We start from the raw sequence: 27,266 nt of genomic DNA, 5'->3' as shown, positions 1-27,266 counted from the left end.
GTCAGTGGATTTCCACCCGAATAAAAATCCTCTTAAAAGGTCCAGACAGCGAAATAACCAAGCACCGCTTCGGGATACGCTGAACCGGCTCCAATTTGAAAAATGCAGTGACTCCCGGATTTGTCGGCTGGTCTGTCGATAATTCGCGGGTTCTGGAAGCAAATTTCCTGACTATACAATATTCCGTGGGCAATAGTTCGCGGTTGTACAGAAAACATATCTCTCAAGTCTCAACAACTAACGCTGGGGCATCACACCACTCCAGAATGAAAATCAGGCGATGGCTAACCCTGATCGTTCAGCGACTGGAGTAGATCATCGTGCGATCCTAAACCCCGAAATACACCGAATCTGCGCTGCATTGAGAACACGATACGCTGGAAATAGGTGATTCGCATCTTTATTAATAATCGCACAAGTTCTGGTAATAAAGAAAGAAATACGCTGTCATATTCACAACAGCAAAACTTCATTTAAACTATCCACTCCGTCCATTGTGCCAAGGATAGCATTTCCACGCTGAATCTCCAACGATATTCGTTGACGCGAAAACTCATGCGATCGACGCTCTCCTGTATGCTCTTGAAGTCTTTAGCCCAACTCTTCACGATGGCGATAGCCGACGGGCCCCAGGGGGCCATCATTTCAAAGGCGATGGGAGAAAAGATATAACGCCCTTGCAGATACGCATACAGTCGGGACTTCTTATCTTCTGCTTGTACAGCAGCAGCTCCAGCCGTAACCGACGTCGATGGGAGATGGGAAAAGGCCACTGTGTCAACGCACGTCACATCCCAGGCCAGATACATTCCTCTTTTCCAGGCGAAAGTTGTACAACCGTCAGGGCGTTGATCTGTTATAGAGGGTGGTTCCAGCGTAGCGGGAACACCGGCTGAAACGCACGCACAGCATACGATGCTATTTAAACCACCATGGCGCGCGTCCCTACCGATCGAGTAGCTGCACGATAAGCCATGGTGTCCTAACTAGGAAATAGGTTGTGACAAATAGCACAAATTACATGTACACAGCATCGTGCTAACAGTGTACTGCACCGCCAACCGCCTGCATCCGCATGGGTCGCCGTCTCCGTCGCAGAGTACCGCCGCGTGTTTATCCCATTGCATGGCGGAATCATATCAAGTATGGTACCTGGTTCTGCCATGGCATCGAATAAACACACGCTGGCGTTTACCGTGTCCAAGGCGCATTCCACTACCGCGTCGACATCCTGAGTGCATCCCAGCCCCCTAACACCATACACCATATGCTGGTCCAGGTTTAAGGAGACAAGCGGCTCACGTTCAGCGACGAAGTCTTTCAAGGATTTTCAACACTGTGCGCCGTAGTGCAGTGGTACTTCCTACGCGGATTTGGCATGGAGAGCCAGCCAAATGATTATTACAACATCGGCGGAGAGCCAAAATTGTTCTGGTACGTCATCTGCCTCGGGCAGTCAGCAAAATCCGCTATCTCGAATTCTGACATTTCTTTATAACGCTTCGATGGCTACTTCGACATTTACGCATTCCGGACACTGCAGACACGGCATTCTCCGCGTGGTTCCACATTCAAGAACCTGATAATCTTTTATCAATCTCGTATAGACGTTTATGACGTAATCAGTTTTTGAATATCAATGACTGGAATGCGAAAAACGTCCAAGTATCCGAGATAACTGCAACACGTTTCTTAGGAGTTTTAGAGAACTTTAGCGGACCCGCGCAAAGGTGCAAGAAACATAAGACGTACCCCAAGTGAAATGTGAGAATTACGACTACAGTCAATACGTTCATCGAGGATTTCAGCACAGTAACAATTTCGGGCATAACACCACGACAAGGAAAAATTCCCGATAAACGACAGGAATATCGCGAATGAGCCCGAGAATGCGGAGTTAAAAATAATGTGTTGGAAGTCTCAGTAGCGACCAGTAAAATCCACTACTGTGCTGTCGGATTTCGACAGCACAAATTGCATGTACATACGTTGCTCGATGATACATACAACACTGCCCATCATGTAACTGGTTGTAGTAATGCGTTTAGTTGCTGGGTATTTGGTAAGAGTTTGCCTGGGAATCTGTTTACACTAATAATTAAAAAAATTGTAATTTCTTCGTGTAAAGCACGTTTGATCGTCTGTCTACAAGGTCACGAGGCGATCTTTCACCGCATCTTGCGACAGCAGTGTGAAATTGTGAATGCTTGCTGATTATCCGTTTTAAGCTTACGATTATACGATTATGCAGCTAAGCGATTATGCGATTATTTTAAGCTTACGATTATGCAGCTATGGAAGCGATACAACAGTGAGCAACTCCGCTCGGCATGTCGGCTTCCGGTGATCGGTAAAACGGGAGCCAGTCATATTTTGTAATTGCAATATGAATATAATTCTTATCAGGTAATTTGTTCGTTTTGTTTTTTCATGGTGAAGGATAACGAAATACGTATAATGAGGTACCGCTGCAGCAGTATAAGGCTCCAATCGAAAATTGATGTTAACGTTAAGAATCTGCAGATTTTAATAATTATTGCATCGGTTGGAATCTGCCAAGCAATGCGCAATATCTGCCTTGAACTAGCAGTATACACGCCATTGCACTACATGACCAGTTGGCACACACCATCGACCTTGAGCTGGTTTATTACCATATTTACATAAGCATTCATTTGTTTCAGGATAATCTTTTGATGATTCATCTTGTAATTGTGCGAGTGTTTTATGCAACCATCATCAAAAGAATCTCCCAGCAGCAAAGTTTATAACACAAAATCAGTCGCGGCTGTATTCCAGCAAAACTTGAAAGATCAGGAGGCCCCTTAGCCAGCGGGTGCAGGCTGCAACCTCCTCCTCAACCTTTCACCCGTCATGCCGTGGGAACCCCCTTCGTTCGCTGGCTGATCGCTAAGGAACGGCGTGAACCTGTGAAAGCAGTTCATGTTATTCCGAATCGCACAGAAAGAAAAACGTTATAAAAATATCTTTTTAAGTAAAGCAAATGCCAGTTCTTATTAGACTTTGGCTGATGCCATTAAATTATAGCGTTTTTCCTTACCGCGATTCATCAATTCGCAGCTTCTCATGTTGGAATTCGGGCATAGCTTCGACGTAAGCATCATGGTCCTTTCCAACAGTGTTCCCGATGGAGGCGAAGCTGTCAAACGCGCCGGTTTCCGTGGTGCCGCCGCACGTCAGAAACTGATGGTTGCTGATGCACACCGAGTTGTGCTGCAAAAGGTCACGCTCTGAACAAGCGTACCTTGGCAAAACCGCGCCTGACAACTCGCTTACGTTGGGATTCTTTTGCAGCAGCTGTCCCAGCATCTTCGTCAAGTCTTCGTGGAAATGCGCGGGGAAATCAGATTTGCAAAGGTTGGTGTTCAGTTCAAAGAGCGGCATGGTGACAGACGATCGGTGCGGACGAAGAATGCGGCTGCGGAGAATGCACACTATGTGTTTGAAGCAGTAACTCCGCAGAATGATGTGTTAGTATGCAACTTAATCGTTTATACAGCTTTTCGTGAAAAGGTCGTTTGTTGGACCCGGATCGAAACGGCCAGACAAAATGCCGGGGGATACGAGTCACACGCCTGGCAGTACCCTAGAATCGTCCTTAACCGAACAAAACTTGTGAAGGTAATTTTATTCTAGGAAGTCACGCTATTAGTCGCTCGACTTACATGAGTACTTAATCAGCCGCCCATTAGGTTTTTGGCAGTAAATCTTTACTAATATATGTGAACAGTGGTTTTACCAGTACTGAAAGTGAATAGTTCAGGTCACTGAGAACCATCGCGTTATGGCGGATTAAAGCTGGCAGTCCGCGGATCAGTGATAAATGGCCGATTGGCGCTGGTTTCTACCTTTAGCGATGGTCTTACGACGAAATTATAAATGCTGCGAGGAAAATGTGATGGATGATATTTAGTACTAATTTCGGAAGGAAGTTTTTTGCAATCACTTATATCTGAATTTTATCGAAAGCGTGAATTGCCTAAGCTAGTACATTTTGAGTTATGCTAATAGTTTGATTTCATGAAAACAATCATGGTCTTCATTTTGTAAGTGTTTCTCTAAGCATCAAAAAAGTATAGTTGTTACAGTAAATGTACACTGTACAGTACCAATATTGATGTATCTGTAACACACGAATAAAATGCATATTATGATAAACCGGATACACATCACCAAATTCAGGTACATCCACGAAAACGCTCGCTGTCGCGCATAGCCAAACACATTTTCACACCTTGTGTGAACATTTTGTCATCCAGTAACCAGTATGTTTAAGCGTGAAAACCGTTGGCTGTGTAGCTGTTCCCGAAATGAAATTTCAAAAACAATTTTCCATACAGACAGGCGTACCAAAAGTCTCATTTAGCCGTTCTTCTTCCACTGTTTGCTGTGCACGCACTGCACCACACTTTATACAAGCGAGAAATCTGAAGAAGTCGAAATTCGTGATCTTTTCTTTTGAACTATTGCGAGCTTGTCTTAAACTCCTATAAACCAGAAAGCGTTAAACCCAACATCCTATGGAGATTTTGTGATGTAAAACATGCTGTTAGTCAGCTTGCTCGTGACGTAGCACCGGAAGCAGGCGTGCCGCTTCTCCGTCTGTGTTCTATTGATAGTACGGCGGTGACAGTGCAACGGATATGTTGTCTGCTGCAGCCAACCGCCAACCGTTAACTCTTTGCCATCTCGACTGTACTCCTTTTTTCCAGCTGTGCATCATGTTGGCACTCCCTGTTTGAGTAAGGCTGTTGAGTATTCATCACCTGATGTGCACCGTAGAAGCCTAAAATAATCCAGCGTGGTTTATTTCCTGGGCAAAAGCTGAATTCGTTGCTCGCGACATTAAGAAAACTAACCGTGCAGTTAGCATCATTAACTACGCGTACAAACGTTTGATCAGGATCCGCACGTATGGAACGCGTTGATAAGCAGTGCAGAGAACCGATCCCCCATGGACGGGACTCCGGAGGACGCGGACGTCCCGCCGGATTACGGAGCGGCGACGGGACCCGCCCCGACCGTCTCCCAGCCGGCCAGTGGTCTGCAGGCGGCGGATTTCCTGCCGCGGATGACGAGGGAGGACGGCCATGGCCACCGTCCCGAGTACGAGCCGTTTGGCGTCCTGGTGGAGCGCGCCAACGGCTACCTGCGCGACCATCCCCGCTGCACCGTCAATACCTGCGAGAGCGTCGAATTCCACGTCAACCAGCGGGGTCAAGGACAGAACATGGGGACGGTGGAGTCGGTGTTCACGGCGTACGGTACGTTAGGCGCTTGTCAACACGCAACTGATCAGCTAGTTTTAACTGATGTAAACGTAAGACACAGTTTATTTTTCCACAGATAACCTTTGTAGGTATCCTTCAACCCAAGTCAGAGATAGCATATACTGAAATCAACATAATTATATGGGATACATAATGTTAACGAGTTTAGGGAAGTGGACCGGTACATGGTACCAAATTCGTGTACATGCACGAAATCTTTCACTTTGGCGCACTCCCAAACACTTTTGTTTCGTTTTACGACATTCTAAAGCCAAAAGATTTGTATACACTGGAGTGGAAACCGTTTGTGCGCGTAACATCCGGTTCGGGAGTTATGGCTTTTAGAAAATTCCAAATACATAGTTTAATTGCATTCAGGTGTTCCAAAAGTCTCATCCTGGACCGATCTCCTTCAAATTTTGCATGTGAATCCACATGACTATGAAGACCGTTTTACACCGATCCACACTATCATGATTTTTTACAAATTTTAAAATGAATTTTTAGATTTTTAAAATTTATTTTAAAGTCTGAAAAGCATGCTAGAACAGTGAACAGTTGAAAAAACGCTGTTCGTGGTTATGTGCATTTACGTGCACAGTTTGAAGGAGATCGGTCCATAATGAGACTTTTGGCCGTACACCTAAATGCAATTAAACTTTTTTGGAATTTTTTAACAGCCATAAACTACTTAAAGCAGCCCTGTGTTACTTAAACATTAACATAAAGAACAAAACCTCCAGTAAATGTAATAATACACCACATTAGAATTTAGAAGTACCAAGTACCACATGATTTCCCGATTACCGAATAGCCCCGTTATTGCGAACTTCACCTTTACGTTTATGTGGTACTCGTACAGATTTTATGAAGTTGAACTTTATTTTCATCCAGCGAAGCCTCATGTTTATTTATACTATCAATCATTATGGTCATATTTAAACCGTCAACCGAATGGGAACTCGTCGGTGAATATGGAGGATACATAAAAAATATTGTGAGTTTTGGTGGGATGCAGGGGCTGTTTGAAGTGATATTCCTGTAGACAATAGGGGCTGTTTCGGACGTACACGTTGGGCTACCTGTGATACGTTTCCCAAAAGAATGCCATGCAAACTTTACCGTGTACACATTCGTCCATATCTATTAGATATACTGTCAGCATACGTTTCCCTATACTGATCACAGTCCACCGTGTGCCGCGCTACATGAATCGCTACATTCGTTTTGCTGGGATATTTCAACACCAAATACACGTATAGTAGAAGTTAAAAGCTTGACGCTACCAAAACGTAAATACAAAGCTACGTATGTTTCATATGATTCAAGAATCGGAGCCATGATAATTACCTACCTAACCTGCAAAGTTTAAACAGTCACTCATATTGTCGGACTGGTTGCAGGGGAAGCGCCCAACCGGTACATCCGGGGTCTGCGCTTGTGGACGCAGCAGCCGAATGCAGTGCCGATGAGTGACACCGCGCCGGAGCAGCTCGGATATCTAAACTTCCTTCCCGACATCCAGTGCGATGAAACAGTGCAGCGACTGGACGACGTCCTGCTGCGGATCAATCGTACTCTGATCAAAGGCACAATCATCACGGTGGAGACCTTGCCGATTAAGCGGGGCAGCAAGGGTCAGTCAGCAGCACGGATGTACAATGTACGGCAAAAAATGAAAATCAGCCGCTTGAACTATAGTTCAATCATATAACAAACTGCAATATGCGCCTCGGTTTGCGAAATGTGCGTTAAAATGAAGCAGTCAGCCAACTACTTTTTTGTCATACAGATTTGTCCCGGTAGTGTGGCGTGGCGAGCAATACGTACTGTGGAGGTTGGCATAACCCGTGAATTTGTACTTACGGCTGCATTAATGCGATAGAAATTACGGGTTACGGAAAATAACCCGGTATAGGGTACCAAATTCGTGAATATAAGTACACGAAAACTTTCACTTTCGCTCACTCCAAAATACATTTTTGCTCTACTTTAGGACATTCTGCAGCCACATGATTTGTACACGATGGAGTGTTGCTTGTTTGTGAAAACCTTTTCTGCTCGTAATATCCGGTTCGGAAGTTATGGCTGTTAGAAAATTTCAAGAAGTTTAAATGCATTAAGTGTACCAAAAGTCTCAATATAAACCGATCTTCTGTAAAGTTTGCTCATAAATGGACGTAAATCTAAACTTTGAAGATCGTTTTCACACCGAACCACGTTTTACAGCATTTTTTTTCACATTTTAAACTAATTTTTAAAATTTTTAGACTTCGTTTGATAATGTGAAAACAATTCCGGAACCGTGATTCGGTTTAAGAACGATTTTCATGCATATTTGCGTTTACAGGCGAAGCTAGAAGAAGAGCGGCCCGTAACCCGAGTCCCTTTAAACTGTTTGAATTAACTTCCACCCATAACTGCCCGCACAAATGGTCATCATGCCAATGTATACGAAGCATCTGGGCAAAATGTCATAAAACAAAACAAAAAGCTGTTTGGAAGTGCGCGAAAGCGAACGTTTTCAAGCCAGTCCACAAATTTGATACCATGTACCGGGCCGCTTCCCCTAAGCTTGTACATTACCAAAGTGCCGGGCATGAATTTATTGTTTTCCTCTGTAACAAATTTTAACTGGCCCGGTCCAGTTCGTAGTACGACTGAATCTTTTGGCACTATGATAAAATGTTTGGAAAAGTAACATGTTATTGCGGCGAGTAAAAATGAATTCTTTGTAAGCTGTTGTAAAGTATGGCAACGTTTGAGAAGTGCGTATACTAACTTTGTAACTAACTAACTTTGTAACTTTGTAACTTTGCGTATAGTAACTTTGTACCGTGCAAAGCACCGGTTTGTATCTGATCTTTATTGTACCGTATAAGAAAACGCAGCTGAACTGAATAATAGGAATCGTTGCTAAGTACCTGCAGTAAAGAACAGGAAGTTGCTAGCTGGAATAGCACAACGAAACACGGGAAATTATGTACAACAGAACAGCATCGTATCGTACACTTCGGTATTACGTACATAGGTACATACATACACTGCAGCAGTGTACACTTGGCAGAACAACCCTCTGTAAAAGGTGAGACGGTGAGAATGAAGTTCATTACCCTCCTTTGCTGCAGCGTTGGACCCCGATCGCACCAACTGGACGGAGCGGGGTTTCGCCAGTCAGCGCTTCGTTCACCTTATCCGCATCTTTTACATCCGCGGTCCCGGTGGCGATGTCCAGGTCGGATTCCAGGATTTTGTGCCACAGATGCTGGAGAAAGAAGGCTTCTTCACCTATCCCCGCATGGAATGCTTTCCCGTGGTGTTGCAGCGTGTCCAGCAGTGGCTGGTGACGGTGCCGCCCAACTACCGTCTGGTTAACGTGCAGACGGTCATGTTCCGCTGGAGCTACATCAAGGGCATCGACACCAACGTTATGGCGTACCATGAGCGCAAGACATACCTTAATTATCTCCGGTGGGTTAATAGGCGCTGAGGAAGCAGCAACCACAGATACAGTATTGATTATCGCAGTGATACATTTGATCCTGCAATGATTTAATCGGAAAAATTATTCGATTTGCGATAAATATGTTTATCCGATGTCAGTATTTGACGTGCACCCGCCAATGCTAAATTCACTTACAGGAAATGGCCTGGTACATGGTATCAAATTGGTGTATACGGATGAAAGCTGTCACTTTTGAGCACTTCCAAACACTTTTTTGCTGTCTTATATGACATTTTGTACCCAGATCAAGATGTACACATTCGGTTCAGAACTTATGGTTTTAAGGAATTCCAAAGCGTTTACATGCATTCGAGTGTACCGAAAGTCTCATTATAGACCGCTAAGGTCATACAACTGAAGTCACCACCGTGCATGGGCGTCTTCGCTATCACCGTGTTAGAAGTTGATTTAGAGAAACTCGAATTCAGTTTAAAGACATCAACTTTGAAGAAATGAAGAAAAAACCTAAATTAAATATAAATTAAGCTGAACTAAATTAACTTCTAACACGGCGATGGCGCAGCCGCCCATGTACGGTGGTGACTCCAATTATATGAGTCTAGTGCAGTAGCTGGGCTAAAGCGCTTTCGTCACTGATTTCTTTACGACGCATTAGCAAGAAAACGGTTCAAGCTTTTTTGAAAATTTCAAGTACTCTGTAAAGGGTAAATCCTTCTTAATTGTATACAGAAAGAAACCGGAAGAAAACCAGTTTGGGGAATTTAATATTTTGGGTGTTTCACTTGAACGACCATCGCTCATTCACTTATCATAGTGTTTCACTTGAACGAGCATACGAGTAAATGATTTGAATGCAATGTTCTGAAAACCGTTTTTCAGCTTTCTGCGGGTAGCTTTCGTCATCGAGAGCGCGGCCGACGGTCCCGCGTCCTTTCCAACTATCCAACTGCGCTCCAAACTGCTCATCCCGGAGATGAGAAAACAGCCGGGTTTCTTCGCCAAGGGCGTCTTTGAAACGCAAGCAGCGTGTCGCCGGCGTGCGGATCAGTGGGTGCGGGCGGCGGAAGTACGCATCGTCTGCGCGGAGACGCTGGTGATGCGCAACGCGCATGGTGGCGAGTCGGTGTACGGCTTCGACGCCATGCACACGTGGAACGACACCTACATCACCAGCACGCCGTCCACCGAGCGGGACGATGAACGCTTCGCGTATCTATACCGGATCTACACGGACGGCATGGATCGGCCGGAATTGGTCGGGACGCGACAGGATTCCCGGTTAGAGAACTACACACGGCAAACGGGCAGCGGCGAAGGTTGTGTGATTGCATGACCGCGTCGCGTCAACCCATCCTGGATTCTTGTGAATAGCTACAGCTCTGTATCATAAGTGCTTTCATCAAGTTGTTCGCCAGCTGAATCTGTAGTTTATTTGGCTTTTTCAGCGTGTGTTATTTGTCTGAGATTATCCCAGGTGTGATGCAATCGCGCCGTTAGTGTGTTTGCTGCACTGCATTTAAACTTTCGCCCACTTGAGTTCGCCATATCTTGGCAACCGGATGTTACGCGCGCAAACGGTTTTCAGAACAATGTATACAAATCAATTTGCTTTAGAATGACATAAAATATTACAAAAAAGTGATTCGCAGTTCGCGAGAGCGAAGTTTTAGTGTGTCTTTTCCATTTTTGACACTATGCACCGGGTCATTTTCCTTAAGAAACGGCTGTAGCTTACGTTTTATTAGATGAACAGTTCTCTACAGATAAATACCCGTGTGACACATCGAAGGAAACGTTGAGCAAGTAATCGTGTGCTAAACTATTAGCTCAACAACAACGAATACATACCGCATAGCTGGCACATTGTGCCACTGATCCTGACACCTAGAGAATTTGTTACTTCATAAGAATTATTGTCCAACTGAAAAAAAATTGCTTGCGTACACTATTTCACTAACAAATTGACGTCCACTTTATACAGCGACTGTGCGAAATTAACAGAGCCACAGAATGTACTTACCCGCGTATGGCACTGCTGATCGAGCAGTTTGTGTGCGTTCAGGCCGTTTCTGTACACCACACTCTGCCTGTGCTATATACCGTGAATTCTGTTCGTTGCGACGGCGAACCAGAATGAGACTGTCGCGTATCGACCGTAATTTAATTTGCTAATGGATCTCGCGTGGCGTGCAGTTGCCCATAAATCGTGTCGGCCGCTGAACAATATTCCCTTTTAATATTACTCTCGAAATCGCAAAGTTCTCCAGTCTATGCAGTGATTAACGCTTCTAGTGCTGCGGAATAACCAGCGTTTGAATGGAAAGTCTACTGGTATCCGTATGCTGTTCATGGACCCATGCAGTTCATGACCGTTCCAGACGGAAACGAATTTCGTCCGCACCATCCGTGTACTCGTACATATAAGCCACACCGTTGGTGTAATCCACGTGGTAAACTTGCATGTCACGAGGTTCTCGAAATATTGTGGAAGTGAATTCAAGTGATTGATACAAGTGAAGACTTAGCAACTGCATGCATTCCCTGTGGCTGTGGCTTTGGACGATGTACCTCTAATTTCGTTGTTGTTTTGTACTAACTAGTATAAAAAAGGGTAATACTTTAACAAAGTACACTTTAATAGATTTAACATGGAGTACGAACCCGGGTACCAGGCTGGGGGCAGGGGTCCAAATTTTCGAAGAACCAGCGTACGTAATTTATGGATCCCCCCTAATAACTGTGTAAGTACTGCATATGCAGCTTGGTACACCATCTCTGGTCGCCGCCGTGTTATGACTGATATTATTAGTGATCTCTATAAAAATTATTATTAACCACAGAACTCTGGCAGCCTGTTTCCATCGGGCTGCGGCTCCCAGTTTTAGCCGGCAACTGGGAACTGGCTGAAACTGGGAGCCTCAACCCTATGGAAATGACAATTTGGCTGCCTCTAGCCCGTATACAGTATTACGGCGACGTTTGTGACGAGGGCGATGTGGAATCCCGGGTGCTGCAGCAGCGTTGCGTTGCGGGAATACTGGCGATAGCCCAGTGTGCCGTTGCCCGAAGAGTTCCGCTCCAGTGGCATGGAGCGAAAGTCCTCGTGCAGCGGCTGGGCTCGATTGATTTCAAGATTCACCACAAATATTCCCACCGAACACCTTGCTGGATTGCTGGATGTGGACGAACATGAGCTGGATGGGCTCGATTGTTTAAAAAGGTAAAGAATAGCGAAGAGGCGGACATTGCGGATTTGTTAGAGAAGCATCTGTGCTGGGAAGTATCGCCCCTGGTCCTGGATGCGTATCGCTGGCTCCAGTTCGCCACCGATCGCCTTGACTGCAAAAAGATGTTGGTGCAGGTGAGGTATGTACAATATTATAAGCTTGTCCCGTCATTTCTAACATGTAGGTAGCTCGGGATGTAGGGTGAAAGATTCCAATACGAACGATTGCCACTACGCCAATAACGAATTCAATCCGCGCAATAATTAAGGTAGAAATCAGGAGGAAAGTTACTTTAATAACAAACAGATAATCTATACAAGAAACAAGATTACAAGTTGTAATCTTGTATCGATAGTTAATAATTTAGATGGATGCTTGTCGTGCAGCAGCCATGCCAAATGTATGTAGAGCGTGAATACAAATAGGTTGGCATTGTGCGCTGTAGTAGGAGAATTTGACGTAACCCGTGAATTTGTATTTGTCGCTGTGCTGAAGCGATAGAAATTCTAAAACAAGCTGGTAGGTGTGTTTCGGCATGTCCATTTAACCAAACTCCGGTCCGGGATAAGATTTCTGGTGCATTACAACCAGTCCGAATTTAACTTCGCCAGATCTTACCAGATTTATGTAGAACTGTGTCACGGTGTAATCCAGCTGAATTATTCCGCGCAGATTCTCCCCGACTACTAATCCTGCGACCCGCGTCCGTCGGCGCATTATCGCGGACGGCATTGGAGCGTGGACGCGGTGGCCGACGTCGATGTGAGCCAATTGAACGGCCTGTGCCGGTATGCCCGATGGTGTCACATGCAGAAATGGTTTGCACCATCCACACACGATGATAAAGCGCGCAAATCCAGATACTTCCCAGTCGGGTTGGAAATCAAGCATTTTCCGCACGGGATCACAACGCACACGCTGGTTAATCAGGAATCCAGTGAATCCACCAACTAGCAGTTAGACGGGAACTATCTGTTCCCGTCGGATGTAATATTTATATTACAGTCATCACCACTGTAACGTTTATATTACACTTGTACCGTGCAGTCATCGATATTTTCTTTAAAAGCGATGACTTACAGTAAAAAGCAGCTGCGAGCAGTTTTCCACTCCGACGGGTATGTCAACGCGCGTCCCCCACGCGCATAAACAGTTGCTACATTTGCATAAATGGCATCCGTCGCCAGCGGAAAGTTTTCGTCGACCGACCACATGAAGCGGCTAATCCATGTGGGCTATCAACAAACACTGTTCGTCGCCAGCTTTGTTTTCGCGGCAGTTTAAGGCCAGCCAAGGCCAAGTAATCACGATCTATCAGCTGCCAGCGCGTGATCCCAATCGAGATGCCTCATAGGGCTCACTGCAGTGACTGCACGAGATGGCAAGGGCCTCTAGGCAGGGCGCAATCCGAGGGAAACCGAGAAACGGCTGAAAAAGGGGCCAATGGCGGAATCGAACCCCGGCTTTGTCGTTAGATCCGCGTAGGCAGTACCACTACACCACACCGCAATACGTTGAAATCCTTCGAAAAACTTTATCGCTGTACGTGAGCCGCTTCTCTCCTCACAGACCATTGATACATGGTGGATCCAGCAATTCAAAGCGAGAGCATGACGACTAACCGCTCGTTGAGTCTTCGAATAGTTGGGTTGTGACAAAACGGGTAGCCAGAGTGCCACGATCGGAAGCATACATGATGCATCCATCGGACGGATTCGGACCGTAAAAATGCCCCACAAACACGCAGTATCCACAAAAATCCAAACAGATCCCAGGCATTGCGCCATGGCATGGTAGTCCGATGCGGTATCAGCAAGATTTTACGCAATCCGTGACAAACACGGCAAAACAACTTCTCGATGCCGATACATGCCAAAGAACCTTAAGTACACAATCTCTGATATCTCCTATTTTTCATTGACGAAGCTAATGGGCAAGAACGATCCTTACTGGGATCGCACAAGTCAACAACAACAAATGGCGTGGCATCATAAAGATTAACGATGTGTTTAGTAATCATCGAGTAGGATTAAAATGGCTGGAGCTTACAAAATTTCCGATAAATTTATGGGCACCTTAACCGCCTGGATGAATCAAGATTCGCAATGGTAATACAACCGCTTCCTTGGCAGATAGGTATCCAGCAATTAACAGCTCGGACAAAGTGCAGCAAGTGGCAATCCGAAGCGTCTGTAACGTGTATGAGCACACCATACTCTGTGGTGCTGCTAGTGCTGCCGGATGCGAAAATTATCCTCCACTGCGAGTACCGAATAGTAGTTCGACGAGGCACGTAATGTCTTTCGACGAAAATGCTTTAAGTGTGCAATATTGGCACTGTGGATGGTGCAGGATAATTTAAAGTAATCTTGTTACCTGCTTCCTTAAAATAAGGCGTAGCGGACAATCGTCTTCGTTTCTCCGTAAAAACCGCCCGGATCCTGTTTCGTGACCTTGGCTATTTTATTCGGGCAGGGCACAAGCATTTTCTTCGCCCTGTCTCTGCTATCATGTCAGCAGTTTTCTCCAGTTATCAGTTTCTAAAGCGCGTTTAAACGCGGTTTGAAGTTGTTCTTGACTCTGAAGGCCATCTCGTCCGTAAAAGTCAGTGATTGTAATTGATACCTTGATGGTTTATTTTATTAGTCGCCACCGAAATTTGTAACCCATCTACTAGAGTAGTTACTGCAGCACAGCAATAACTGTTTGCCGTTTGGTTGCAGGAGTATAAAGAGACGCAACGCCTAAACGGTAAGAACCCATTAAATCTTCAAAATCGCGACCTTTTCAATTATTTCGGTGGAAGCGCGTAATTTCCTGGTTTTCCAGTCTCACGGTAACGGCTAATCGACCTCCGATGTAAATGCATTTGTGAGTAATTTTGTGCTGCACTTATGGCATAAATTTTTTGCCTGGGTCCAGAACTTTCATCAGCACACTGGGAACCCAGGATAGCGGATAGCGGCACCATGACCGGCGCGAATATTAACGAACCGCCACTGCATCGTTCAGCCGAAACAGGTATTACGCAGTAGTCATGAAATCTGTGTACTGATTAACGCTGGTTTCTGTTTGCTGTTTAAGGGATTTGGCCCGGTACATAGTACCAAATTCGGGTGCATTCACGGGAACTTTCGCTGTCGCGCACCCCTAAATACTTTTTTCTGCATTGCTTTATGACATTTTGTAGCCAAAGAATTTATATACGTAGGCGTGAAATCCGTTTGCGCGCGCAACATCCGGTTCGGGAGTTATTAGTGAAATAAATTCCAAAAGTTAAAACGCGCGACAGGTGTACCAAAAGTCGCATTATAAACCGAAGCTCCTCAAATTTTGCACGAAAATGCACATTATTACGAAGATCGATTCGGTACCGAACCAGCTTTCTACCATCTTTTTCAAATTCTAAATCAAGTTTTAAAATTTTTGAAATTCATGTTAAAATTTGAAAAAAATGGTAGAAAGCTGGTTTCGTACCAAAACGATCTTCATATTAATGTGTGTTTTCGTGCAAATTTGAAGAGCATCGGTTCATAATGAGACTTTTGGTACACCTCCCGCGCGTTTTAACTTTTGAAATTTTATTTCACTAATACCTGATTTTGCGCGCACAACCGGTTTTTTCGCCTATATATACGAATCCTTTGACTACGAAATATCATAAAGCAATGCAAAAAAGTGTCTGGGAGAGCGCGACAGCGAAAGTTGCCGTGGGTGTATACAAATTTGGTGCTATGTACCGAGCCAAATCCCTTAAGTTACAAGCATCGTAATTCGAAGGCTGAAAATCCGATGCTAGATTGCTGATGTTAATGTAGCCGGAAGTAGGGCAGCTGGCAGGACGTACCCGGTAGTAGTTACTCTGGTCAAAGTTTCTGGTTGTCTTATAGCCCAGTCAAGGAGCGGCGGACATGAAGCGATCCAGGCACTGGATGAAGTAAGAATCTGCCACGCGGTCCTTCCTAGCCGACTGGTTACCATGATAAATGCTTTGCTTGTAGCAGTATCAGCGCTTAAGGACCATGTTGGCAGAGGACAAACGACTCGCCGCACGTGAGTGCTGCGCGGTTCTGTTAACCGGCATTCATTGGGCTTTCGATACGCTAGTTGCATCGACAAAATTAATAGCGAATCGGTACTTGCAGAGGCCGGGACGCTGCATCAGCAAATAGTGGAACGCGACGCTGTCATCGCGGAACTGCAGGCCACGGTGGGCAGTCTGCGCGCGGAGATGGCCGCCAAGAACCAGCTGATTGGCGACCAGCAGTTCCGTAATATGAATCTGGAGACCCGCTTAGCGGAGGAGACGGCGCGCAGTGCTAAGCTCCTGCACTTCAACGCCACCGTGCAAGCGCTCTTCGCCAAACACCCGGATGCGGTCGGACCAACGCAGATGCCGGCGGCCGCTCCATTTCCGCGTATTGCCGCTGCTGGACAGTAAGGAGCAAAATAAACTCGTTCAAGCGTCGCGCAATTACGGTGCATCGTTGGTATTCTGTATTAACGCAGAGCAGAGACCAACTGCAAAATTTCTATTAGCAAAATTTGTTGTATTCGAAGTCTGCTGCAGCATATCAGCGCTCCTGCTACTTGCGCTTTATTTCAGGCATCCCGTGGCGGGTGTCGATGGCGCAGCGGAGCTGGTGCCTGCATTGCCCGCTCCAGTGCCACCGCTTCCGCTTGGAACGATCGCCGATCACGTGGAAACCAACAAGCAGCCGACGGCCGCCCCGCTGCTGCCCGTAGGCGGCGCCATTCCTTTCTCGGGTGACGCGCGCGTGGCCCCGCCTCCTGCCCTCCCCACTGGGCAGTCCGCACAGCTCCCCGGAGCCCCGCACGTCCTCCTTGGTCAACTCAGTTCCGATGTCCATCCGTCCATCGTGTACACGAAATTCCATCGCAACTCGACGGCAGCAGCCACGAACCGGGTCTCCGCGGGAACCAGCGGTTCCGTGACTGGCGCTACGGTGCCCCATCGGGTGGAGGGCCAGCGTTCACGGACGGCGCAGGGCGTGCCGGCGAAACGCAGACGGCAGATCTCGTTGCCGCCGGTATTCCGCTGCAAAGTCTGCTTAGTGCCGCATGCCAGTGCCGCGGCGCTGCAGTGGCATGCGTGTCCGCGGCAGCCGCGCATGGATCTGTTTCCGTGCGGGGTGGATGGCTGCGAGAAGACCTTGCGTAGCGCTGCCGGCAAGAAACGCCATGTTACCAGAATTCACAGCGGCAAGGTGCGACCGGAATCCATTAAATGATGGCTGCATTTCGATGCTGTTAACCAGGGATGCTACTAATCATTATGTCTTCTCTCTTATTGTGTGAAGTAAATCTTTTCTATCCATGACATTGTTGTGTTCCCGTGTATCTGCTTTGTTGTACCAGTACTTAGCAACGCATTGAGTGCTGGTTGTATTGATGGCTGTTTTTGCTCAGGTCTCATACTGGCTAGCTACCATTTACGTCGTATTAAATAGTATCCCTATTTGCCATACGTGACAGATATGTTTGCGGATTGTATTTATTTACAGCCGATAGGGATGCAAGTTGAGTATTTAGTACTTAAGTAGTCTCGTTTTTCGTGTTTGATCACTAAGAAACGTTCACTCAAGAAACACTTGTTGCCAACTGCAGTAGCAGTTCACCGCAGGACGCCACCTGACCTAATCCTACAGCGGTTTATCTCCAACGCAGTTCGTTAACTCGCTACGGGGACGGGAATCAGGTTATTTAATAATAATCGAGTTAATTACAACAACAAGAATCCTTATGATAGAAAGGTACAATACGTGGTACCTAATTCGTGCACATGCACAAGAACTTTCCCTTCAGCGCACTGCCAAGCACATTTTGGTTTTATTTTATTTGATTCTGATAGCTAGTCAGTTGATTTCTCGCTACCTAACCTGAATTTCACCGTAAATTTGTTCGCTTCCACTTTCCAGTTGCTTAGACGTTCTGTAAAAATAAGTAAACTAAAAACTTCAAAATTACAAAATCCAACTGCTTCCATTTACAAAATCCAACTGCTTCCGGTGGGCGAACAGATGGCAGCTTTTGGAAACTTGATTTAGCATCTGCTGCGAAAATTTCTGCAAAATGCAAATTTCTTTCAAAATCATTTTGCCAGAATATTACCGGTACTTACTCTTTCCATGGTACCAAGTTCGTGTACATGCACGATTCATTCTAAAATTTCATTTGAAAATTGATTTTAAATTGTGAAAAAAAATTCCAGAGCGGTGATTCCGTGTAAAAACGATCTTCATACATATGTTGGTTTACATGCAAAATTTAAAGGGGATCGGCCCATAATCAGAGTTGTATAACGTTGGTCATTTATCACTCTTACACACGCAACCAACAATGAGTCTTCCCCAATCGGCGCTTTCCGGGCAGTTCTCAGTTTCTCTTCCTAAAGAACAAGAACATACAACCGACGATTAAATGCTTGTGCAAATCATGCCATATTTACAGAACGTACCAGCCCGGTGATTAATTTCTGGCGTAAAGGTACAGTACATAACTGATGACCTGGGGAAACCCGTCATCCGAGAAAACGGAGGGAAATGATAAAAAAATACAACAGAATTCCTGGCGAAAACGCTACGAGAACATCAGACGACGAGCGTTGTTAATCAGTCCAGACAAGATGTCTCGTTGGACATCCGAGTTTGGACGGATGAGCAACACTCGTGTTCAAAAGCAAGACCATGCGCCAAAGAGATTATTCGAATTGTCGCTCGGGAGGTTCTTCCAGGGAGCGTGTAACAAGTGCACACTAGCGAGCCAAATACGTCACGAGTTCCCCCGTATTACAGACAGTTGCAAACCGAGGGGATCATTCTACCATCTCCCACTGGCATGATCTCGCACAGGAAAGCCAGCAACCGAATACTTGTGTGACGATACTTGGCCTGATGTATCGAAAGCCACAAGTTCTAGTACGCTACCGTAGATAAAGTACCGATGCGCTTAACTGGAGTTAGAAGAAGCCACCGAACGCAAGCAGACTCCGTAATACAAAGGACTCTTGATGGGATCACTAGGAAACGTTAGTTAACAACTGCAAAAATCCGAGATTTATATTTCAACATCCGACGGTGAACATGTTGCATTGGGTACTTGCGTCTAATAACTTCATCGACGACACATTTTTGTCCGTCGCCTTGAAAACTAACGGAGACGAAAAGATGTTTCTGACAGCAGTTACAGCGCAGAATATGGTTTACAGCACAAGCCATGTTTCGATGTATCACACATTCCTCGCTGATCGGTGCATGCACGTGCGATGCCCGGCTGAGCAAAGACAACGGTCGGGCCTGCGTGACTGCTGCTTGTTGTCAGTTGTGTTCAGCATTTTGCTTGTATGACACAGTTTCATCGTTGCTCAGCAGAGCATTTTAGGAACGCATTCAAAATCTGGAATCTGTACAACGAAATCAACTTTTTTTAAATGTACTGAATAAAGTTAATTTTAACTTCAAGTGATTTTCTTCACGCTACGTGCTTTATCTGCTATACGACAGGAAAGTTGTAAAGTACAGTTATTTTGCTCGTTTTTGTCGGTGCGAGTATTCGTCTTTACTAATTCGTCAAACATTAAGATCGAATCAATAGCATTCGATTCGATTGCGAATTCTATTTTCCAGAGCACTGGACTGGCAGCCGCAGACGGCTACAGTGTAAGAACGGCTCATAATAAGACTTTCGGTACACCTGTTTGTATGGAAAAATGCAAGCAATAATGTAGTTATCAATAATAGTTATTCTACGGAGTTTCTCAATAACTTCGCAGCCGCACGTAGCTCAGTCATTGCATTAAATTATTGGCAATCAAGTACCAACTAATAATGTGCAAACTTATTCGAGCCACACTTGCGATAAAATTCCGATATAAATTATTGCAAAAAAACGTTCTTCTAGAATTGGTACTTAATTACCGGGCCAACGATATCCACAATCGAATATTCCACGCAGCATTTATAATTTCCTCGTAAACCATCGCGAAAGGTAGAAACCAGCGCCAATCGGCCATTCATCACTGATCCGCGGACTGCCAGCTTTAATCCGCCATAATTGCGGTGGTTCTCGGCGACCTGAGATATTCACTCTCAGTAGTGGTAAAACCACTGTTCACATATATTAGTAAAGATTTACTGCAAAAAACCTAAAGTGCTGCTGATTAAGTACCCATATAAGTCACGAACGACTTAGCGTGACTTCCCAGAATAGAATTACCTTTCGAGTTTCGTTCGGTTAAGGACGATTCTAGGGTACCGTCCCTCGTGTGACTCGTATCTTCAGGCATTTTGTCTGGCCGCTTCGATCCGAGCCCAGCAAACTACCTCTTGAAAAAAGCTTTATAAGCGACAAACTTGTGTAGCAAAGCACATCAGTCTACAAACCGATTGCTTCTCCGTAAAAAAAGAGAAATCTCTCAGCAGTCACGTTCTTCGTCCGCAACGGTCGTCTACCGACATCATGCCGCTCTTTCAACAGAGTACCAACCTTTCCCAATCCGATATTCCCGCACCTTTCCACAAAGATTTGACGAAGATGCTGGGACAACTGCTGCAAAAGAATCCCAACGTAAGCGAGTTGTCCAGCACGGTTTTGCCAAGGTACGCTTGTTCAGAGCGTGACCTTTTGCAGCACAACTCGGTGTGCATCAGCAACCATCAGTTTCTGACGTGCGCCGGCACCACGGAAAACGGCGCGTTTGACAACTTCGCCTCCATCGGGAACATTGCGGGAAAGGACCATGATGCATACGTAGAAGCTATGCCCGAATTCCAACATGAGAAGCTGCGAATCGATAAATCGCGGTATGGAAAAACGCTATAATTTAATGGCATCCGCCAATAAGAACTGGCATTTGCATTACTTAAAAAGATGTTATATCAACGTTTTTCTTTCTGTGCGATTCGGAACAACATGAACTGCTTTCACAGGTTCACGCCGTTCCCCACCGATTATCCAGCGAACGAAGGGGGTTCCCACGGCTTGACGAGTGAAAGGTTGAGGAGGAGGTTGCAGCCTGCACCGGCTGGCTAATGGGCCTCCTGATCTTTCAAGTTTTGCTGGAATACGACTGCCGACTGATTCTGATTTTTGTTATAAACTTTGCTGTTGGGAGATTCTTTTGATGATGGTTGCATCACAAACTTCCACAATTACCAGATGCTGAGTCATCAACAGATCATCCTGAAAGAAACGAATGTTTATGTAAATATGGTATTATGATAATTATTAAATAGCCTGAAGGATGATGTTAGCGCCAACTGGTTATGGAATGCAGCAGCGTGTAAAGTGCTACTCAGTTCACGGCAGATATTGCGGACGGCTTAGCAGATTCATACAGATGCAGTTGAAATCTGCAGATTCTTAAGGTGAACATCACGTTTCGACGGGAGCCTTATACTGCCGTACCGGTGCTTCGTATATACGTATTTTGTTATCCTTCACCACGAGAAAGACAAAATAAAGAAATCACCCTGATAAGAATTATATTCATATTGCAATTACAAAGTATTGTACCTGCTCTTCCTAATCCAAACCAGGATCGCGGGAGGGTAAAATTCTCTAATGGGATGATGTTCGGCGCTTTTCGGACGCGATCAGGGCTACGGAGATAAGCGGCGCATTGGGAATTGCGCCCTGGGTTCCCGTTGCACCGATCACCGGAAACCGACATTTCGAGAATCCGAGCGTAGTTACTCACCATTGTATCGCTTTCATGGCTACACAAATCGGATAAAACGATAAATATCTTAAAACGGATAATCACCGTCATTTACAAGTTTACACTGCTGTCGCAAGATGCGCTGAAAGATCTTTCCGTGACCTCGTAAACAGACGATAAACGTGCTTTACACGGCAATCGTTTATCCTCTCAATTCTTACCTTTCACTAGGTGTAAGTCTAATGTCTACTTGCATCTGTACGCTTTTGCGGGTCCTCTAAAGTTTTTTGAATCATTGTGTTTATGCAAGCGTGTACACGAGAATGATAAAAGATTATCCAGCTCTCGAAAGTGGAACCACGCGGAGAATGCCGTGTCTGTCCGGAATGCGAAAACGTCGAAGTAGCCATCGAAGCGTTATACGAAAATGTTAAAATCCGTGATACCGGATTTTATTGATTACTTACTGTGCCTTCATATCTGATCAACCCGACGGCCGAACGGATGGCTGCGTTTCCGGCGGCTGCTGGCTGATTCATTCATTCATATATCAAGAGCAGACAACCACGTCTGGTCGGTAAAAAACAGCTAAAGGTTAACAATAAAAAAAGAGATTCGAACAGATCGACGGATTTCAGAGCAAACTTAAAAGAAGCCAACACCGCTAACATTGAGTATCTCTATATTGATTTTTTGAATCCGTTCAAAAGCGTTCACCAGACGCATTGCAAACGTACGTGATGCCAGTCAGATGACTTACCAGAAAAAATGAACAATCTGCCTCTCAGCCGATTCATTTGGCTGGCTCTTAAATGCCGGACTTAGCAGGGCACCATCCGAAGGAAACCGAGAAATGTTCCGCAAAATCCACCGACGGGGGAATCGAAAACCGGCTACGTCGTAAGATCCGCGTAGGCAGTGCCTCTGCACCACGGCGTACAGTGTTAAAAAATCCTTGAAAGATTTTGTCGCTGTACGTGAGCTGTTTCTCTCCTCAAATCAGGACCAGCAAGGGGTGGTGGGCGGCTGGAATACATTCAGGATGTCGACGCGGTGGTGGAATGCGCTGCGCACACAGTCAAAGCCATCGCGTGCTTAATCGATGTCGTGGTGTGATCATGAGGAGCACTGCCAGTGCTTTGGCAGTACGGGATACCCATACTTGATATGATTCCGCCGTGCAGTGGGATAAACACGCGGCGGTGCTCCGCGGCGGAGACGGCGACCCAACTACGGCCCATGGAATATTGTGTAGTATAGTTGCGAAATTGGCTTCCAGAACCCAAGGATTGTCGGCACACCAGCCGAAAATCCAGGAGTCACTGCAGTTTTTTCAAATCCGAGTCGAGTCAGCTAGCGTATCTCTAGGCATTGCTTGGTTATTTTGCCGTCTGGATCTTTTGAAGGGGTTTCTCATATCCGGATGGAAATCCATCTACGAACAGATGTCCCAGAAGATCAACATGTGTTAACAGATATTCTCATATATGCTCATACATTAAAATAATATTTGTTTGTTTTCCATACATATCTACATGTACATACTCCACAGGTATCTACAGATGACACATACGAGCACGTATCGTATATCCGTAGCACTTGAGGAAACAGATAGATACAGTCATACAGGTATAATATTATTATTACGTAGTACCCGTATTTATTGTGGATATGGATTGTGGATATGCACGTATGCACGTTGTGTATACATGATGATGGGTAGCTATAGCAACGACTCGATTAGGAGCTGATTATGTCGATTGCGAACTTTTATCAGACGACGAGCCTTGCTAATCGCTCGGAACGGGATGCCTCGTTCGACATCCCGGTTCGGACGGATGAGCGAGAGTCGTCATCATCACGAACCCATCCACACATGACCAATACGCGCTGCACACGAAGAACTCTGGGATCAACGTACGACAAATCAGTCACAGTGTACGAGTACACTTAGTAGTTAAATCCTTCGGGAGCAAAAACTACCGATTTGCACCGCTATCATCAAGAGAATTCCCGGCATTTTGGTTCTGATGCCCGTAATTTCGTCATTAGTTGAGAATCCAGGATCTCGCGCCACAAAGCTCGTCACCCACGTTCAGATACTGACACATCAGATCCAGTAAAGCTGCAGATGGCAAATACGTTTATAGGAGATATCAATAATGAACGCAAGGAACTCCGAAAAAACGCACACAGAAATAAACAACTTGGAGATGTCGAGAATAGTATCAAGATAAGAAAAACCTTCCATCGTCCCCCGACAGATTATTTTGCATTTATAACATTAACACCTTCATCGAAAGCACACTTTTGCCTGTTGTCTCGATTGTACTGCAATAGCGCAGTCTTAATGCATCTTAACTGTATCCGTCGAGCATCTTTCCAGTATCCGAATAATGTTCGTGTTTTCCAGTTGAATACTCTCGGCATGCAGAGATACGGTTGGGATACGGCAGTTATTATTAATAAGCGGAAAAAAATGAGGTGCTTTTTGCATTAAAGAAGGATTCTCGTCAAAAAGCTAATGCCAATCTGACAGACGAGAAATGTCTGCATTGCGGCGATTTCTATTTACGTAACTGCCGGCCGATGGTAGCGTGTCGAGTCTAGCCAACTTCCGCTTCCGGTGACAGAATAACAGAACATGTCCTTGATGGGTCATTCCAGCTATTTACGCGCATGTTATTACGATACGTGATTATATTGTTATATGCAGCTTTACGCGATGCGGCGATGATACGCATTCCTTCATTGCAGGATAATTATTTGCGGTTCTGAAATCAGGTACGAATGTTTGATACAAACATAGAACAATCTCTAAACAAGAAAGCTCAAAGTGTCAAACAAATCACGGGAGGATTCCAAAAAAATTATGCCACAATTTCTCGTGCAAGCAATTCCGACAGGCGATTTCTATCCAGTGGCCGGTACTTGGTTTTAGACAGCGATCAGCCAAAAAATCGCCGCCGCGGAACTTCATCGAGAAACACAAAACCCAGTACATTACACAGCCGATTAGCCGGATAGGCGAAATGGGGTAATTGAGCCGGACAAAGTCTATGAGAAGGAAATGACAGGAACGCTTTGGGACCACTTAGGCAGCGGGTGCTGTCTGCGACCTCTGCCTAAAGCTATCCCTCGCCATGCCGTGGAATCCAACTTCGCTCGCTGGGTAATCGCTGAGGAACAGCGTGAACCTGCCAAAACATCTCAGTTATTACGACGCCCAAGGAAAAACGATCATACCCGTATACCTTTATACATTTATATATAATTTTATATTTGTATATTTTTATATATACTTATGTATACTTAGATGTATACGTATGTACACTTTTATATATGCCGAAAACAAAACCGTTTCGTTATTGCGGTTAAAGATATACATTTCTCGTTACCGCGAGTCATGAATTCCCAGTTTTTCGTAGATAAACTCAGACATCGCCTCTATGTAAGAATCGTTATACTTGCTAACAAAGTTGCCGGTGGACGCCAAGCTGCCGAACGCGCAGGTTTCCGCAGTGCCTCCGCACGTTAGGAATTGATCGGTGCTGATGCTCACCGAGATGTGCTGCAAAAGGTCAAACTTTGGACAAGCATATCTTGGGAAAACCGTATGTGACAACTTGCTTACGTTGGGATTCTTTTGCAGCAACTGTCCCAGCATCTTCGTTAAGTCTTCGTGGAAATGTGCGGGGAAATCAGATTTGGAAAGGTTGGTGCTCAACTGAAAGAGCAGCATGGTTCGACCGACGATCGGTGTGGACGAAGCAATACTGCGGAGAACACTCAGTTTGTGTTCGAAAAAACTGATGTGTTGGTAAACAAGTCCGACGCTTATAAAGCTTTCGGGGGACAAACAGTTCTAGCGGCTGACATCGAAAGGCCCAGACAAACTTCCGGGGAACGACAGTCACACGACCGACAGTACCCTAGAACGCCGTTAACCGGGCAAACTTGGAAGGTCATTCTATGCGGGAAAGTCACGTTGATAGTCATTCAAAAGCACTTAATCGGCCGCTCAAAAGAAGGTATGCGGTAAATCATTGCTCCGTTACGTGATCACATGGTTTTAGAATTTTTCAGTTCATTTGCGAAATTCTGTTATGAACGATTATGGCGGATTACAGTCAGCGCATCACTGGTAAATGGCCGATTAGCGCTGAACTACTATTCCCGATCACTGTCGCTAAAATCATAAATTATTATTTTTATTACGACACAAGAGCAGACAAACCCATCAGGGACTACAAGTCTGGGCGAGCATTGCTGCGAAGAAAATAAGATAGTCCATAATCATTCATAGCTCGGTAGTGAAGTAGTAAATTTGGATGTAATTTCTCGGGCGCATAGTAAAATACGAGTATATTATAATATTGTGTGTGTATGCACATTCGTGTTAGGTAAAAACGCAGTAACTAAATTTAAATTGTTTCTAATGATTTTTACTTTCCGCTGATGTACGAGTAGAATGGCTCATATTGTAACGTGCGGCTTTGCAGCGGATGAAATTACATATTTTAACATGAACAACGAATGGTGAGTATCATATCAGCGATCGTTTCTTTCGTTACCTTTATTTATCGGCAGTGCAGTTACTGCTTGCGTTTCTTGTGTAATAAATACAAAGAATCCCAACGTAAGCGAACTGTCACTCGCGGTTTTTGCCATACGCGTGTTCAAAGTGTGACCTTTTGCAGCACATCTCGGTGTGCATCAGCACCGATCAGTTCCTGACGTGCGGAGGCACCACGGAAGCCTGCGCGTTCAAAATTCGAAATTGTTCTTACAAGCAACTGGGCTTGGTTTCGTTTGAGTCTTATGGCGATTCGTTTGGCATATTAGCACAAAATGTGCTGTATAAAGATGTTTTTGTTACTGTTTGTACCCAGGACTCTAACAAGATGCTAAAACCGTGCGCGAAAAACGGTTTTCACGCCTATGTACCGACTCTGTATATGTACACAATTATTTGGCTAAGTAATGTCACAAAAAACAGGAAACAAAGCTTGGTGATGTCATAGAACAAACCAAAAAAAGCTTAATAGTGCGAACAAATGAAAGTTTTCGTGCGTGTATGCGAATTTGGTACAATATACCGGGAGATTTTTTCTTAGCGTAAATAGTACTTGACGCCACACTCCTCGTGAGCGAAATTATCTGCGTCAACCTTTCCCATTTTTTTATGTTTGCCGCAGTTATAAAACTTTTTGCTCAATTCGAAAAACAGGTACAACCGCGGTTCATTGTACGAACGATCTTCGTGCATAAGTGCCTTTACATGCAAATCTTAAAGAAGATCGGTCCATGATGAGAGTATTGGTATAGCTAAATGCACTCAAGCTTTTAGGAATTTTTGTACACACATAACTACCTAACCGGATGTTGTGCATATGAGATCGCTGTCCCTACCATGAGAGCTGCGCTCCGGTCTGTCAGTGCCTTGCGAGCTGCGATAGCTGAATGGAGTTTAATCACTGAATTGCTAAATTAAGCAACCCTACGTTGAAGAACATTTTGTGGCTTTCGCATCTTGTCAGAGTGTTCTATGGAAACACTAAAAAAAACTTTCTCAAGACCGCAAAGTTTACAGCGTAAAACGA

General features: G+C 45.0%; 3 protein-coding genes and 1 long non-coding RNA gene across 9 annotated transcripts; 2 read left to right on the top strand and 2 right to left on the bottom strand.

Annotated features, from left to right (window-relative positions):
- The first annotated feature begins 2,700 nt into the window (after positions 1-2,700).
- LOC129598616 (uncharacterized) lies at positions 2,701-10,361 on the top strand. Of its 2 annotated transcripts, XM_055496592.1 has the most exons (8): positions 2,701-2,995; positions 3,082-3,243; positions 3,316-3,378; positions 3,535-3,642; positions 4,925-5,285; positions 6,695-6,928; positions 8,420-8,762; positions 9,637-10,361. In XM_055496592.1, the coding sequence occupies exons 2-8, from the start codon at positions 3,088-3,090 to the stop codon at positions 10,088-10,090; spliced, it is 1,719 nt and encodes a 572-aa protein (XP_055352567.1). In that variant the 5' UTR covers positions 2,701-2,995; positions 3,082-3,087; the 3' UTR covers positions 10,091-10,361. The 2 variants fall into 2 exon arrangements, with proteins under 2 accessions (XP_055352567.1, XP_055352568.1); XM_055496593.1 differs by lacking the exons at positions 2,701-2,995; positions 3,082-3,243; positions 3,316-3,378 and having other exon boundaries at positions 3,558-3,642; positions 4,734-5,285.
- A 3,944-nt stretch (positions 10,362-14,305) lies between these two features.
- On the top strand, positions 14,306-17,441 carry LOC129598620 (uncharacterized). 3 transcript variants are annotated; one of them, XM_055496602.1, is made up of 8 exons: positions 14,306-14,588; positions 14,708-14,735; positions 14,814-14,843; positions 14,907-15,005; positions 15,875-15,921; positions 15,986-16,037; positions 16,130-16,421; positions 16,591-17,441. In XM_055496602.1, exons 4-8 carry the CDS (start codon positions 14,954-14,956, stop codon positions 17,234-17,236), a joined length of 1,089 nt encoding a protein of 362 aa, XP_055352577.1. In that variant the 5' UTR covers positions 14,306-14,588; positions 14,708-14,735; positions 14,814-14,843; positions 14,907-14,953; the 3' UTR covers positions 17,237-17,441. The 3 variants fall into 3 exon arrangements, with proteins under 3 accessions (XP_055352577.1, XP_055352578.1, XP_055352579.1); XM_055496603.1 differs by lacking the exon at positions 14,814-14,843; XM_055496604.1 differs by lacking the exon at positions 14,306-14,588 and having other exon boundaries at positions 14,598-14,735; positions 14,814-15,005.
- A 1,836-nt stretch (positions 17,442-19,277) lies between these two features.
- On the bottom strand, positions 19,278-24,139 carry LOC129598628 (uncharacterized). Of its 3 annotated transcripts, none has more exons than XR_008691760.1 (7): positions 23,318-24,139; positions 21,519-23,098; positions 20,866-21,185; positions 20,625-20,786; positions 20,387-20,552; positions 20,220-20,328; positions 19,278-20,077 (listed from the first exon to the last, which is right to left on the bottom strand). It is a non-coding gene; the product is annotated as an uncharacterized LOC129598628 (long non-coding RNA). The 3 variants fall into 3 exon arrangements; XR_008691758.1 differs by having other exon boundaries at positions 20,625-20,819; positions 20,951-21,185; XR_008691759.1 differs by having other exon boundaries at positions 20,387-20,549; positions 20,625-20,819; positions 20,951-21,185.
- Positions 24,140-24,679: 540 nt separating this feature from the next.
- Positions 24,680-25,448, bottom strand: LOC129598622 (uncharacterized). The gene is made up of 3 exons (XM_055496608.1): positions 25,298-25,448; positions 25,131-25,234; positions 24,680-24,860 (listed from the first exon to the last, which is right to left on the bottom strand). Exons 1-3 carry the CDS (start codon positions 25,403-25,405, stop codon positions 24,758-24,760), a joined length of 315 nt encoding a protein of 104 aa, XP_055352583.1. The 5' UTR covers positions 25,406-25,448; the 3' UTR covers positions 24,680-24,757.
- Positions 25,449-27,266: the final 1,818 nt, after the last annotated feature.

Source organism: Paramacrobiotus metropolitanus, unplaced genomic scaffold, assembly GCF_019649055.1.
Source record: "Paramacrobiotus metropolitanus isolate TYO unplaced genomic scaffold, Prichtersi_v1.0 Parri_scaffold0000126, whole genome shotgun sequence".
Taxonomy (NCBI): domain Eukaryota; kingdom Metazoa; phylum Tardigrada; class Eutardigrada; order Parachela; family Macrobiotidae; genus Paramacrobiotus; species Paramacrobiotus metropolitanus.
Note: the sequence above shows the minus strand (reverse complement) of the source record. Positions and strands in the feature narration are given on the sequence as shown.

Coding starts and splice junctions, on each gene's coding strand:
- LOC129598622 (XM_055496608.1), bottom strand. CDS start 25,405: ATGCTGCTCTTTCAGTTGAGCACCAACCTTTCCAAATCTGATTTCCCC. Junction 25,235..25,297: donor TGCTGCAAAAGAATCCCAAC/GTAAGCAAGTTG, acceptor GACCTTTTGCAG/CACATCTCGGTGAGCATCAG. Junction 24,861..25,130: donor ACCGGCAACTTTGTTAGCAA/GTATAACGATTC, acceptor ATGTTTTGGCAG/GTTCACGCTGTTCCTCAGCG.
- LOC129598620 (XM_055496603.1), top strand. CDS start 14,954: ATGACCGGCGCGAATATTAACGAACCGCCACTGCATCGTTCAGCCGAA. Junction 15,006..15,874: donor GCATCGTTCAGCCGAAACAG/GTATTACGCAGT, acceptor GTTGTCTTATAG/CCCAGTCAAGGAGCGGCGGA. Junction 15,922..15,985: donor CGATCCAGGCACTGGATGAA/GTAAGAATCTGC, acceptor CTTTGCTTGTAG/CAGTATCAGCGCTTAAGGAC.
- LOC129598616 (XM_055496592.1), top strand. CDS start 3,088: ATGTTGGAATTCGGGCATAGCTTCGACGTAAGCATCATGGTCCTTTCC. Junction 6,929..8,419: donor GATTAAGCGGGGCAGCAAGG/GTCAGTCAGCAG, acceptor CCTTTGCTGCAG/CGTTGGACCCCGATCGCACC. Junction 8,763..9,636: donor ACATACCTTAATTATCTCCG/GTGGGTTAATAG, acceptor ACCGTTTTTCAG/CTTTCTGCGGGTAGCTTTCG.